The 14815-nt window shown below is 43.3% G+C and overlaps 1 protein-coding gene across 1 annotated transcript; it reads left to right on the forward strand.

The window, feature by feature from the left end:
- The first annotated feature begins 516 nt into the window (after positions 1-516).
- Positions 517-5916, forward strand: LOC117734776 (growth hormone secretagogue receptor type 1-like). The gene is made up of 6 exons (XM_034539041.1): positions 517-652; positions 1209-1384; positions 2037-2532; positions 2587-2868; positions 5228-5323; positions 5741-5916. The coding sequence occupies exons 1-6, from the start codon at positions 517-519 to the stop codon at positions 5914-5916; spliced, it is 1362 nt and encodes a 453-aa protein (XP_034394932.1).
- Positions 5917-14815: the final 8899 nt, after the last annotated feature.

The following is a 14815-nucleotide window of genomic DNA, read 5'->3' on the forward strand; positions in this document are numbered from 1 at the left end:
TAATTGTTGAATTGCAATTAAATCTCTGGTCATTGGACATTAACTGTGTTGAGATTGTGTGCAGCAGTTCTGTTGGTTCTTCTTTCATGGATTTTGACCTAATAAGGAACACAATCAGAACATAAACCGTGGCATTTAGTGTTGATTTAACTGTTGCAGAATCCCTTTATGCATGTCTAACTGCATGTGTGTCTACTCATGTATGTCACGTAAACAGTATTACATGCATTTCTATGTATCATCTCTTGTAAACGTGCACATATGTCCCTTTTATTTTTTGCTCAGACTCCCCTTCAGTGTTCGCTGTGATTGAGCGACATAGGAAATCCATTGGTGTGCGTCACCTGTGCGCCCTGTTACCCGGGGGACACACACCTCTCCCCCGCTGCTTTCTCCGCTCTCACTTTTTATATCCGACCCCACCCTGCAGCCCACTGCTCCTTTTTTTTAACTAAGAGAATAATTTACCCACTGTGGGATCAATAAAGTGTACATTAAATTAAATTAAATTAAATCATGGATCTTATGGAGTGGGGAGACATGGCCAGTGGCTGCGAAGATGAAAACTGTGGCCACGCATCTGTCTTCCCTGAGGACTGCTTGGACCAAGAGTGCCACTTGGAGGAACCGGTGTTTGGATTGATTGAGTTAGGTGGGTAAAAAAGTATTGAAAACTCAAAAACAAGTGACAATGTATGCAGGCAATACAAGTTCATACAATCTTCCCAAAGATGTTCCACAGCTGTGATGTACTCAGCAGTTCAGCAGTGTGTGTGTTGTTGATTCCGTTGGCTGTTTGACAAACACATCGTCCAAAAGACTTTGGATGCAGAGTAACAGATGAAGGGTCGATGATGCACTCAACTGGGTTATCACGACTCGCCGCCCAAAAATTATTATTCAGTTTTGCTGCGGTGGAATGCGAGATTAGCTGTGGACAGACACTTAGATGCACACACGCGAACAATCGCATAATCCTCCTGGCAGAGATAAAAGAGAGAAATTAGATTACAAAGTGGGGCTGCAACTAATATAGTCTGCTATCACCTTTGATCTAATTTGACTGAAGGATATTGTGGTGACCATTTACACAGGCGAACTGTTCTGGTGATTATAAGTGCTTGCAAATTAAATGTTCCATTCTGACAATGTGTGGAATAAATCCAAAAGTATTTCTGATAAAAACATATCAATATTTCATATTCTAGTGTGTGTGACTGTCATTTACATTCCACTGATGCTCTTCGGCTTTCTGGGAAACACACTGACCATTCTGGTGGTTTGGCTCCGCCCTCACATGAGAAGCTCTACCTACCTCTACCTGAGCAGCATGGCTGTCAGTGATCTGTTGATACTCCTACTGCTGCCTCTGGATCTGTATAAGGTACACACACACACACACATGGTGATATAATCTGACCAGATGCCGATGTTTTGGTGCAGTCACAGGGGGGAAAGGGCGATGATGCGTTATCATTCGTTTGGAGAATTTAGTTCCACACTCTCCGCGCTAAGCGCAACAACTCCTGGTTATGTGAGAACGCAGCATAAAGAAGGCCACTTTAAACATCTTTCTAATTTAATTGGGGGCACAGAGGCAGCCTCATATACTGTTCACTGTTGGAGAGAGAGGTCAACCTCATCGCTGCTGGTGGGGGTTCAAAAGGTTCATCATTCATCATGATAGTCAGTCAAGCTAATTTAAATGGCCACTTCTAATACGTGGAACTCTGCCCACCGAGTGTGGTTTCAACCAGCCAGTTCTAGATCGACCGCATGTTCACTGTCATTCTCACTTTTGTGGAATTCCTTTTCCTTTTCTTTGGTTGACGCACGTCTTGTTAAAAAACATCACTATTCTCGTCTAAAACAGGTTCTCACTCCAAATGAAGCAGTCGAATAATTGGCTTGTGAACTGAGAATATTTAATAAAAGGTTGGCTCACACCTGAGTGTGACCGCTGCGTCATCGAGTATTAAATAAAGGTGGAAACGAAAGATGTCGTCAGGGTGAAATAATTGCTGTGTCTCTTCCAGCTCTGGAGGCCCAGACCCTGGCCTTTGGGAGACCTTGCCTGCAAAATGACGATGTTCCTCTCTGAGTGCTGCACCTTCTGCACCATCCTCCACATCACCTTCCTCTCCCTGGAGAGGTACCTGGCGGTCTGCTGGCCAATTATGGCCAAGACCCTGCTGACGCGGCGGAGAACCAGGACTCTCATTGGGTGCCTCTGGCTGGGCGCGGCCGTTAGCGCCGCACCGGTGTTGCTCATGGTTGGAGTGGAGGACGTCGGGGGAGAGGAGCCCAGCCTCGGCGAATGGAGCGAGGATGGAGGGTGGACGAGCAAGGAAGGAGAACAGGGAGGGTTTATGCTAGGTGCAGGGGAAAGTGGACACAATGGAGGATTCGAGGACACGGAGTGGGGAGACAAACAGAAAATGGGATGGGGTGAAAGGGTCGGGGAGTTAAAATGGTTTGGAGAGAAAGGGGAGCGCAAAGCGGGAATGGAAGAAAGAGGCGAGAGGAACCAAGGTGATGGAGGAAAAAGGGAATTTGAAAATCAAGCAGATGACGGAGGAGGTGAAGAAGAACGAGATATGAAAGTTGAGGGAGAGCGGCAAAACAAGATGAAAGAGGATGAGGGCGGAGGACGGGAAGAAGGCGACATTGACAATCGAGAGTGCCGCTGCACGCACTACGCCGTCTCATCCGGCCTGCTGTCGGCCATGATGGTTGTCTCCAACTTGTACTTCCTGGTGCCCCTGTGCATTCTGGGACTGGTCTACAGCCTGATCGGACGGACGCTGTGTCTCCGTCCACAAAGCAGCCGCAGAGACCAGAGTCACCGGCACACGGTCAAAATGCTGGGTGAGAAGCACACGAGAAACACACCCACATGCGCTCACAGGTAGTGCTTACACAGAGGCTAGTTTTTTTATTGAATACACAAACAGGAGCGGGTAGTGATAATTAACCTTGGTGACACACTTCTTGCAATGTGGTTGTCAAGCTTGCACTGTTAAAATGATCTGGCTTTTTAAAGTATGGCAACTTTTTACATCAAATTATTTGTACTGTTTGTATGTAAAAAAAACAAACACATTTGCAAGTAAAATCAGCAAAACTATGTTTCAACAATGATTTCAAACCATATTTCCGAAAGTGTAGCTGGAGAAGATAATTGTTTCAAGATTCTATTTTTATTATATATATTTTTTCAGTGCTCTGCACTCAGCTTTGACTCTGGAGGACTGTTCACAACAAGTTAATCAAAAATGGAAATGCGCTCCATCCAACAGCTCAGTTTAGCTCCTTAATCTGTCACTCAGGTCGCCAAGCGAAAGGATCTTTTATGAAACAAAACAAAGCTTGGATTTAAACAAAAAATATATATAAATGTAAATAATTCAATCAAAAATAAATGCTGAAATTAAATTAAATAAAAATTTTCAAAAACATAAAATGGCTGTCATACAACACCGTGAATATGAAAGTGGTAACAGCCTGCAATTTAGGTAACGTTTAGTCACATTGTCACCGACAAGCAATGGCTCGATGTAGTAGAAGTAGTGTCAGTGTTAGGTCCCTTATTATTTAGTTTATACATCAATGATCTCCCTGAACAGTGTCATGATGTAGAACTTCAAATGTATGCAGATGACACTGTTGTTTACACACATGCAAAAACTACTGAGATAGCAGCTGACAAGCTAACAAATGCATTGGATGTCTGAATCTAAATGTCAACAAGACAAAAGGTATGTTTTTCTCCAAAACCATGACACAAGCTCCTGATGCTGATATTCTTATCAAAGGTGAAAGGATTGAAATTGTTACTGATCATAAATATCTTGGCGTGATACTGGATAAACATGTAAAGAGAATGGTTAAAACTATAAAGTACAATTTGGATAAATTTTAAACATATCAGAAACTCTCTCTGGATGCTGCCAATATTTTTATGCATGCCATGATCCTTTCCCATATGTCATATTGCATTACATATTGGGGGCAGGCTGATGAAACAACCATAAGACCACTGGAATCCCTATATAAACAAACTCTTGGACAAAAACATTGGACAAAAAGCCATTTGATTTTCATCACTGTAGGATACTGGAGAAATACAATCTGCTGAGCTTTGTGAATTTTAGACTATTTTCAAATTTGTACATGGTCTATCAAATTCTAAATGGTTTGGCCCCTCCTCCACTGGGTGACCTTGTGTACAGTCGCTCAGTGAGTTCAATCAGATCCACTAGAATAGCCTCCTTACGCGACTGCACCGTTCCATTTTGCCACACTGCATTCGGTCAATCATCCTTTTCTGTGAAAGCCACAAATCAGTGGAACACCCTGCTTGACGTGGTGAAGAGCTGCAGCTCTATCAGCACTTTTAAAAATAAACTAAAAAATCAGTTGAAAGCTGGTCAGCGCTGTACTCATTGAGCAAAATTATTATGGTTAGTATTTCTTACTTTTAATGTTTTTTTTACTTACTTTTAATAGTTTATATTACTTAGGTTTAGTGTACTGTACTGTGTGCATTGTGTGTATTGTGTGTTCTTTTTATCACATATACTGTTGTATTGTGTCTTATCCTGTACTGTTTGCTATTGTTTTATGTTTGTTATGTCGTTCAACTACACATGCAAATTAGCTGTAGCTACAATCTGGTACAGTGCATCAAATGGTGACATTTATGTTTTAACTGTACATGGTCCCTTTTAAATAAAAATAGAATAATAAAGTACAACGGGAAGAAGTTGAAAAGAAGATAGCACAACACAAGTAGCACAACCCCTCGTAGGCCTACTGATAGCACAGATATACAACCTAATTTAATACATTAGGTATCGTTTGACCCACTAAACTGGTTACCTAACTAATGAAGTTACGTTAGCTCATGTTAGCTGTTAGGCAGCTCTTCACGCTACAGCAACTTCCCGTTTAAAAATCTGATTGATTTTGATTGGACGATGTTACAGATGCCACCAGTTTAGACATTATTTATGTCTCTATTATGACGTTTCTTTTGTTTTAAGCTTTAGTTAATTAGTAGTTTGATATGAGTTACTAAAATCTACTATACAGGACTTTGCACATAAATGTAAAGTATTTAAAGGATTAAATACAGAACAGTATATTGAGGCTACTTCATAAGAGGGGTAGCATCTGTGTTTATAGTTTTTATTCTCCCAACCCTCTGTGTCTCCACCTTCTCCAGGAGTGATTGTTTTGGCGTTCGTCCTGTGCTGGCTGCCCTTCCACGTGGGTCGCACCATCTTCTTTTTTTCGATGGGCACTGTTTCTGAGGGACAAGAAGGGCACATGGACACGGATGCACTCGCAGACATCAACACCCTTGCTCATGTCGCCGCCGACGCGGATATCGACGCGCACGCTAAACCAATCAACCGCTCAGATTCGGACGCGGGCCTCGAGACCAGAGAGACGACTGCACGTGCGGCCACAGCACGAAACGGCGTGCTCTGTGACGCCTGCGCAAAGACAAACGACACACGCGCTGACGCAGACGACCACCCGGGTAGATTCACACGAGAGGGCGACGCAAACAACAGCCTTACGCATGTACGCAAGCTCGAGCAAAACGGGACGCTCGCGCACATACGCTCACAAAATAGCACACCTACTGGCCTGTACGATGACGCTGCGCTCAATGACACACGCTTTGCCGGTACACACCCTCACCCTGACCACGCGTACTTTTTATACTATCTGTCTCAGTATTTCAACCTGGTGTCCTCCGTCCTCTTTTACCTCAGTGCCGCCGTCAACCCCTTGCTGTACAACCTGATGTCCGAAAAGTATCGGCACACCGTGCGCAGCCTCGTGCACACGCAGTCCCGCCGCCTGCACACGCTCACGACGCGCCACTCCACGACCACTTTGTGAGGGGCCAATGCCGCGGGCACAGAAACAGACGCACAAGTGCATGAGTAGTACTGCAATTGCCACAGTGGGAGTTTGATGTACAGGTAAAAAAGGGCGTTTGTAAAAGATCCAAACCTATCCTCAATCCCACGTCCGTGTGACCGTTCCTGCAGAAAGGTTAACCGACGCCTAACGGTGGAAACACACCGAGAAACGGAAAGGTTTCTCCGGCAGGTGGGCGGTATTTGGTTTTTGGCATTGTTTTCAAAATGGCGGCCAGGAGGAAAACATTGTTCTCATATAAAGCTAAGCAGTACACTTCCTAGTTTTACTGTTTGATCTCTTCAGACTTTTTCCACAAACCATCTCCCTCGTGATGGACTAACTTCACTTGCGTAAAATTGAGGTTGAGTCTCGGTTATCCAAATTTAGACACGTCAAAGGATTAGCTCGCGGCCGTCTCTCTTGCTCTACGTCAACAGATTTCGTGTATCTCCACCTTAACTGTGCTTGCATTGATCTGTGGCACTGCCCATGGTGCTAAAGTAGCAAACTGATTATTTTGTATCGCTAGTTGTGGGCGGTAGAAATCAACCCAGAGTCTGTTCCCCCTGTTGAAAATGGACAAATCTTCGACTAAATCTTCGAGTAAACCGTAACTCCTCGAGTGTACATACAGCAAGGGAATATTGTCCTCAGATTAGAAACAAACGTCACTCCACTCATTTTAGCTCACTGACAATCTTGCGTCTTAATGTTTAAAAGTAGGGCTGACTCACTGAGAAAATGAAGCACTTTCGACACTATTATATTTTAAACAGGAGAAATTGTATGTTTACGTAGGTACAGCTTAAATTGCGGTGACAGCAGCCTGCTCAAATACATTGTATGTCCACACACACACACACACACACACAGAATAGGGCTATCATTTTGATTCATGTAGTTTCATACCGGTTGATGTGTTTTGACGTAATATGTATTACATTAACGTGTCCAGATATAAATGCCTTTATTTGATTCACACTCGAGGTGTTATCACCTCTGCGGAGGAGGTTATGTTTTCACTCTCTGTCAGCAGGAAACGCCTCAGAATTGATTTCTGAAGTTTGGTGGATAGATCGGCCCGGGGCTAAAGGACAATTGATCTGATTGTGTTGGTAAGCCGGGCCATTTGTGCCATGAGATCATGTCTTTTATAAGAATGTATGTATGTACGTAAAGTATATATATATAGTACAGACTTAGTGACAAACCACAAACCAAATCAGAATGGAAACAAATTGTAATTAAAATAGATTATCTGTAGTATATAATATCATAAATCACTTTTGTATCTGTCATTTTCTTTCTAGTGTCTCACATGTATTGTAAAAAGCAATCTGCCATATTTAATGTTTTGCTTGTGTTTGCGTCATGAGGCATTTCCTGGGATTAATAGAGTTATCTCTTAATAAGTATTGTCTCATTTACTTGTTAAACTTTGCTTTCTATGTATTTATGTAAAATGTTGGCCAACTTACCGAATGCTTTGCATTGCCTTGTGTCTTCTGTTGCACTTGAACACACTGCAGAGTGTGTGTGTGTTGAAAGAGTAACGATTGGGTAGCATCGGTATAAATATGGTTAAAGGCTGGATTTGGATTGATTTCTCTCTTCTTCCGAATAAAAATATGTGTGTGTGCAAGATGTACAAAATAAATGAATACATTTTATATTTACCAAAAATGTAAAATTATTATTCTCAATTAAAGGCTTGTGTGCAAAGTAACGCGTTTAGAAACAACGAGATTTCCCAGCCGCTTTGTTCTTTTTGGAAGTCCTAAACCTATTGCTTTTTACCTGCGTTCTTATGACTGTAGCCAGCTGACCTTTCAAATATGTATACAATATGGGGACATTTGGTCCCACCATATATACACTGTATAGTACTTCTGTAGTACTTATCCAAAAACCATAGACTGTCTGTACGACACCGCCCGGTATGCAAAGAGGCAGCAAACTGAACACTTATCCTTTAAATATGTATTTTTGTTCAGAAAAGAAGTTCAGAAAATTCGACCGTATCAGTCCTACCCAGCATGTCAAAACTCTCCAGCCACGCAGGCCTGACGTCCCTCTGGATGCCCCTCGGGATGCCCCCCTGGATGTCCCTTTGGATGTCCCTCTGGATGCCCCTCCAGGATGCTCTCTGGATGTCCCTCTGGATGCCCCCCTGGATGTCCCCCTGGATGCCCCCCTGGATGTCCCTCTGGATGTTCCTCTGGATGCCCCTCTGGATGGGTCTCTGGATGTCCCTCTGGATGCCCCCTGGATGCCCCCCTGGATGTCCCTTTGGATGTCCCTTTGGAAGTTCCTCTGGATGCCCCCCTGGATGCCCCTCTGGATGCCCCCTGGATGCCCCCCTGGATGTCCCTCTGGATGTTCCTCTGGATGTCTCTCTGGATGCCCCTCTGGATGCCCCTCTGGATGTCCCTTTGGATGTCCCTCTGGATGCCCCTCCAGGATGCTCTCTGGATGTCCCTCTGGATGCCCCCCTGGATGTCCCCCTGGATGCCCCCCTGGATGTCCCTCTGGATGTTCCTCTGGATGCCCCTCTGGATGGGTCTCTGGATGTCCCTCTGGATGCCCCCTGGATGCCCCCCTGGATGTCCCTTTGGATGTCCCTTTGGAAGTTCCTCTGGATGCCCCCCTGGATGCCCCTCTGGATGCCCCCTGGATGCCCCCCTGGATGTCCCTCTGGATGTTCCTCTGGATGTCTCTCTGGATGCCCCTCTGGATGCCCCTCAGGATGTTCTCCGGATGCCCCTCTGGATGCCCCTCCAGGATGCCCCTCTGGATGTACCTCTGGATGTCCCCCTGGCCTCTCTGCTGTCCCTGAACTCCTCCTGGTCAGATCATACTTGCGTTTGGTTTGCATCAAAGTATCACTTTCCTTAATCGTACCTGGAACATTAGGGTATCTAGAGTGGAGTAATCCTAAAACATAAAATCAGGCAAAGTGATTTCTTCTCTCGAGGAGATTATCAGGATTCTTCCCAACAAACAAACGTAATAATATATATATATATATATATATATATATATATATATATATATAGGTCATTAAAGAAGCATTTCAACTCCTAAACAGATTTGTATATCGTCAATAATTCTGCATAATTGTCTAAAAGGTTTTAAAATAATGTCCAAATGATGAAGTATAAATCCAACCCCCACCCCCAGACCCCATACGCAGAATGTTTGGGCCTGACGTCGGGACGGTCATCAGCTCCATTGCCAGCGAGTTTCTTAAACAGGTGGCCGCATGTTAGGTCAAGTCCAGGAATGATATAACTTGTTGAAGACATCTATCCGGTGATGAACACTGCAGAGATTATGAGCTGATAAATGGCAGGTGTGTGAGCTGTGTGAGCTGTGTGAGACGATCGCAGATAGGTTTGAAGGTAGGCTTGTCACAGGTTGATGGCAGGACAGGTTGAGACACACACACACACACACATAGACAAGCCATGGATATGGAAGATAAGTAGGGTAACCTAGTGAAACACAAGGGAGAGATGGGGGCATGGCCCTAGCTGTGACAGTTGCATCTTGTTTGTTTAATCTCCACCGAGTTTAAAGAGTAAAAATGACAATTTCTGGTTTCACTGGGGGGTTACGTGCTGGACTATTTCTTGGCTGGTGACATGTTTCCAGTTTCCATGCACAGCTAATCAGTTGGTGGCTGACATTCAACCTCAAAGTTGAGTTATTCCTCTCCTTTTATTCACTTTTTTTTAAAAATCTGCAGCATATTAAGTAGCTTTTCTTCCTTTTCTTTTCTTTTTCTACTAAGCTGTTTTTTGTTATGTCAAATGCAAAGACATATTGCTGGAAAGCTAGACATATATACAAACATACTTGATACTTTAAATGTAACCATTGTAATAACCTTTCTGATGAGGATAATAGTGTGCAGTGTGATGGTGATTGAAACAAGTTCTGGTAAATGGATTTGTACAGCACTTTTCTAGTCTTCCGAACACTCAAGACACTTTAACACTACATGTCATCATTCCCTGATGGCATGGACTCCATGAAAGGTCCCATCAGGACTATCTAACCATTCATTCACCGCAGGAACAGCCTGTGACACTCATCTCATCTGTCGACATCATTTCACTTCAGCAATTTGCTCGTACCCTGTATGAGTCCTGGGTGCTCAGCACAGTGTGGGAGCTTCAGTGTTCTGGAGTTTCCCAGTGTTTGATTCTTTAGTTTAGCCGCTGTTGAGTCACACACGGTGTAATAGATGCTCTCCACCACCGCGTGGCGCTGTGGTACAAAGGTCTGAAAGGTTCAGTTGAATTTGTAAAGCTCCTGTGTGAAGGTAACAGAGTTTATTAAATACTTAAGTTGAAACCTTTTCAAGTTGTACAATTGTGACAACCCATTAATTAAGCATTAGTGAACAAATAGGACGTTACTCGTTTGTATTACTCCACTGTTTCTTCAGTCAGTGGTCTCATGTGCAATCATCACCTTCTTACGTGGAGCAGAAAACCGTCTCTGTAACATGAATTCTGGAAGAATGCCCTGTCAATCTGCCCCTGCATCCATGCTGTGCATTTGCCCCGTACAGATGTGTGTGAAGCAGTGTGCTTATTTCGCTGTGTGATGCACAGTTTGCTCCCAAAGGCACAGTGCAGATGTAATTGCTTCAGCTGACAACTGGTGGATGCAGTCTATGGGAGAGCATTCTGGTCAGGCAAACAAGGTTCCACTTGAAGAGTGAATTAAATCAATTTTTGTCTTTTCCTACAGAACATGCTTCACACGGCAGTTTTAGATTTGTCAGGTGGCCAGAAACAGAACTCCAAAATGAATGCCAACGAGCACAATGACAACTTTTAGTGTCACCATGGATTGTATGTAAGGAGTGGACGTAGCCATCGTGACGTCACCCGTTGGTTTGTAGACTGTGGGTCAGTAGTTAGCAGGTCTTTCAATCAGGGGCTTGGCGGTTCAATCCCCGCCCTAGTCCTTGAGCAAGACACTTAACCCTGAATTGTTCCCTGTAGCTGTGTCTACAGTGTATGAATATAACATGGTTGTAAGTCGCTTTGGATAAAAGCGTCAGCTAAATGACATGTAATGTAATGTAGACTGCGGTTCTGAAGCCTCGAGTTTGGCGATTTGGCCATCACCATGTTTTATTTTTGGCAACCGATGAATTGGTTTTGGAACTCCTCTCACCGATTGGTCCCTCAAAAGGCATTACTAGATAGTGCGATAATCCAGCTGCCGTGCAACGCTGGTACAGGTTTGGCCCCAAGAAGGAAAACATTAAATACAATAAATAGTGCGTCTTTAAAATAGATAAATCTAAACTATTTCCATGAAAATGCAGCATGCAACCCCCCCAGGAAACCTCATATTTCACACTGGTAACCACCTGATAACATCCAGATCCTTTACCCAGTGCACTGATTAACCCTGGGACTTTAGCAGCTCAAGTACTGCTCTTATGGATCGTTTTTTAGATGCTCTTGTCTTCCACCCTTCACTGGTAATTTAAGATCCACTTAATTTTCTTCCATTTTCGGGTGAAAAGACAAGATGATCCAGTCTCCTGCCGCGCGTGTGTACAAAGCAGGTTATCAGCAGAACATGTTCCCCTTATCACTCACTGAACACCCACCCACCTTCCTCTCTTCATTGTTGATACAGCTGTGTGCATTTGAAATGTACCTGATAAATCAAATCAAATAAAGAACCCCTCCATCCTGCTCCCGAGCCTTTGTGAATGTGACCCAGTGAACACGATCAATCAAACAACGCTTGGTCTGGACTTTATATATTCATTAATGATAATTGTAGAGACGATATGTAGCACAGATGTTCACCAAAGAGTCTTTCACCAGTCAGTCATCATGCTAATAGAAAGGCTATCACTTAGCTTGGGTGGAATGGGATTCACTGCAGGGCAAGATCTTGACTGTATGTGTGTGTGTTAAGGAAGACATAATAAAGTGGACGAAAATAAAGAAATAGTTTGTGAAAACATGCTAATTTCCTAGCTAAGCTAGTGGCGCTAGCATCATCTATTTTCCTTCAATGTTTGACAGCAGTGACAACTGTTGATTATTGGGCGATCATGAAGCTGAGGTGGTAGAGAAAAATACATGCAATTACTTTTTACTCTAATCTTGCGCAGAAACAATAATGCGAACATTACTGAACGCAATTAGCAGAAACAAATCAGCAAGTGTTTCATGGAATTGATCCCGAGGCATGATGCAATGTGGAAATTAGCTGCATGTATCTCTCCTTTTGGCACAAACCTGGCTATGTTTAACAAGCCGGTTCTTCAAATGGATTCATTTCTGCTTCAATCCAGCAACACATGGCTGTAAATTGTTTGCCTATGTGTCAATAAACTCTATACAAGCTTGCACAGTCAGCCAGCACATTCACACTTGAGAATAATAAACACACGCGTAGTCTACTCGATGCACGCTCTTATCCGCACATGGACGTTAAAATGCCCTTCCACAACACACAGACATCTCTCTCTCTCTCTGAGTCCCCAGCAAGGCAAATATCTTAACAGCAAATGATTGAACAATCTAACTATAAAGTGTGTGTGAGTGTGTGTGTTTGTGTGAGTGTGTGTGAGTGAGTGTGTGTGTGTGTGTGTGCGTGTGTGTGTGGGGGGGGGGGGGGGGCATCCAGTAGTTTACTACCAGTATTTATTACCTGTAGTGGTGCTGCTCAACAAAAGGGACCTGTAACATATCGAGCAAATTAATGCAATATGGAGTCAGAGCTTCTGGGCTACAAAAGCTGGGATGACAAGTTTGAGGAAGATGTACACGTGCATGCAGTTCACTGAAGGGAACAATTGCTTTGCAATATACCTTTTTAAATGCGTCTGTAAGGATATATATCTGACTCCATAGGAAATCAACACAATGGAACAAAAACTATTTATTTGCCTAAGGAAACTGTACCCTATGGTGAGCCAGAATTTGAGTTGTCCAAAACCCTGAGGTCTGATTTAAAATATGTTCCTATGTCGAGCCAAACACAAGTCCTCTAACAGTCTGCAAATGTATTGCTGCAAAGAATACTAAAATGCATGACCAAAATAAGTTGGAAAATTATAAATCAAGTAATATAAATGATACATCCCTTCGCTTACTTCCTCCGTTCCAAGCATGTGGGTGAACTTCGGTGGTCTTCAGGTAACACTTTTTTTAAAAGGCAAAAGCTTTTCGCTCGAGCCAGTGTATGATTTATCCCTTCTAGGCTACTGTAGAAAACATATAGGTGAAATGAACAGCATGAAGATTATCCGCTCCCTAAACTAGATAAGAAGGGTTTATTCTAGCTGACTCATCAGCCACTCTCTACATACCGGCCCAGGTGGCTTGTTCCTCTGGCAGTTTGTCATTGTTGCAAGTTGCTGTGTGCTGTGCGCTTTGGTTTACCCAACCATTTACCTATCTACATACCTACCTACCTACATATCTACCTACGTACCTATCTATCTATCTATCTACCTACGTACTTATCTATCTACCTACCTGCTTACCCCCTACCTCCCTACCTGCATACATACATACATACCTACCTACCTATCTACCTGTCTACCTACCTATCTGCCTACCTACCTACCTCCCTGTCTGTCTGCCTGCCTGCCATACCTACCATTCTACCTGCCTGCCTTTCTACCTACTTACCTTTGGGTCCCTCCCTTGTTGCCACTGAAGAATCGACTGCCTCCCAGTGCCAAAGTTAATGTAGGGGCAAACTGGTGTGACAAATATACCGTCCCACATTGTTGTTCCGAGCAAGCCTCCCATAGGGGTACCAAATTAATGAGTATAGTAAAAACACTTTGAGCTAAATCCTGCACGTATGAACTTATGCAGCATGAACCGAAGCACGAACGTTTGTCCATTGGGTAAAACAATGATAGCTTGTGACAGTTCAATCGTAAAGGTACTTGATAGGTCAAATATCACAATACCAGACTATAAACCGCAGCAAAGAGACATATACACACACACACAAGTAAAGAAAGTTACAAACAGCTCAAAATGAAGCAATGCTGCATTAAAGGGAGCGGTTTGCGTCGTCTGTGCTGACGTCGTGCTCTGTTGTCTGCACACGTTGCGTTTTTCAGCGAGGGAAACTTATGTCAGGTGACCGGGAGGGAGTGGTGAGATTAATCTGATCGGACAAATGAAAGCTGATTGCATCTGCAATAAAAAATTATTCGCAGCCCGGCAAGAAGCTGCTTCTTTTTAATTTGACCTGCCACTACTCGTTTACAGAGCAATGCACAGAAACTGATTTGTCTTCATGTCTTGCCCGTGTCACTATTTTTTGCAAATGCAGTGGAGAGTTTGTGGAAAAATGGAGGATCGGGCGGAAGGTGACGCAAGCTACTGGAGTCGGGAGCAATCCTGAATGGAATGTGTCGACATTTTTCTCACACTTCTGTAAATCACGAAAAGAAACCTTGAGTTGTAGTAAGAGAGATACTCTTTATTTAATCAGTTTGGAGAGTTGTGTCTTTTTAGAGCTAAGTGTAAGGAGAGGATTGGAATGGTGTGTTTTTCTGCTCTTACGTAAAACTAAACACTTTAGCGTGCTCGGCTAACTATCTCACTGCTTTTATAAGGAACGTTAACCCAACATTATTTACAACAACATGGAGCATATCATTAGCCATCAGCTGTCTTTTAGAAAGTTCCACGTTTCGTTATGAAAAATACCTCCTGAGGACTAAAAGACCCAAGGTATGTCAGTGTCGGCTAACATTGGAGACTCTGTTCTGTTTAAACTCCAGCAACTGCAGCCAGCTTTAGAATCAGCAAATGTTTGCTAAATTTACATTTCCTCATCTTCAAATCTGTGTTATACTATT

This window comes from Cyclopterus lumpus, chromosome 8 (genome assembly GCF_009769545.1).
Source record: "Cyclopterus lumpus isolate fCycLum1 chromosome 8, fCycLum1.pri, whole genome shotgun sequence".
In the NCBI taxonomy this organism is placed as follows: Eukaryota; Metazoa; Chordata; class Actinopteri; order Perciformes; family Cyclopteridae; genus Cyclopterus; species Cyclopterus lumpus.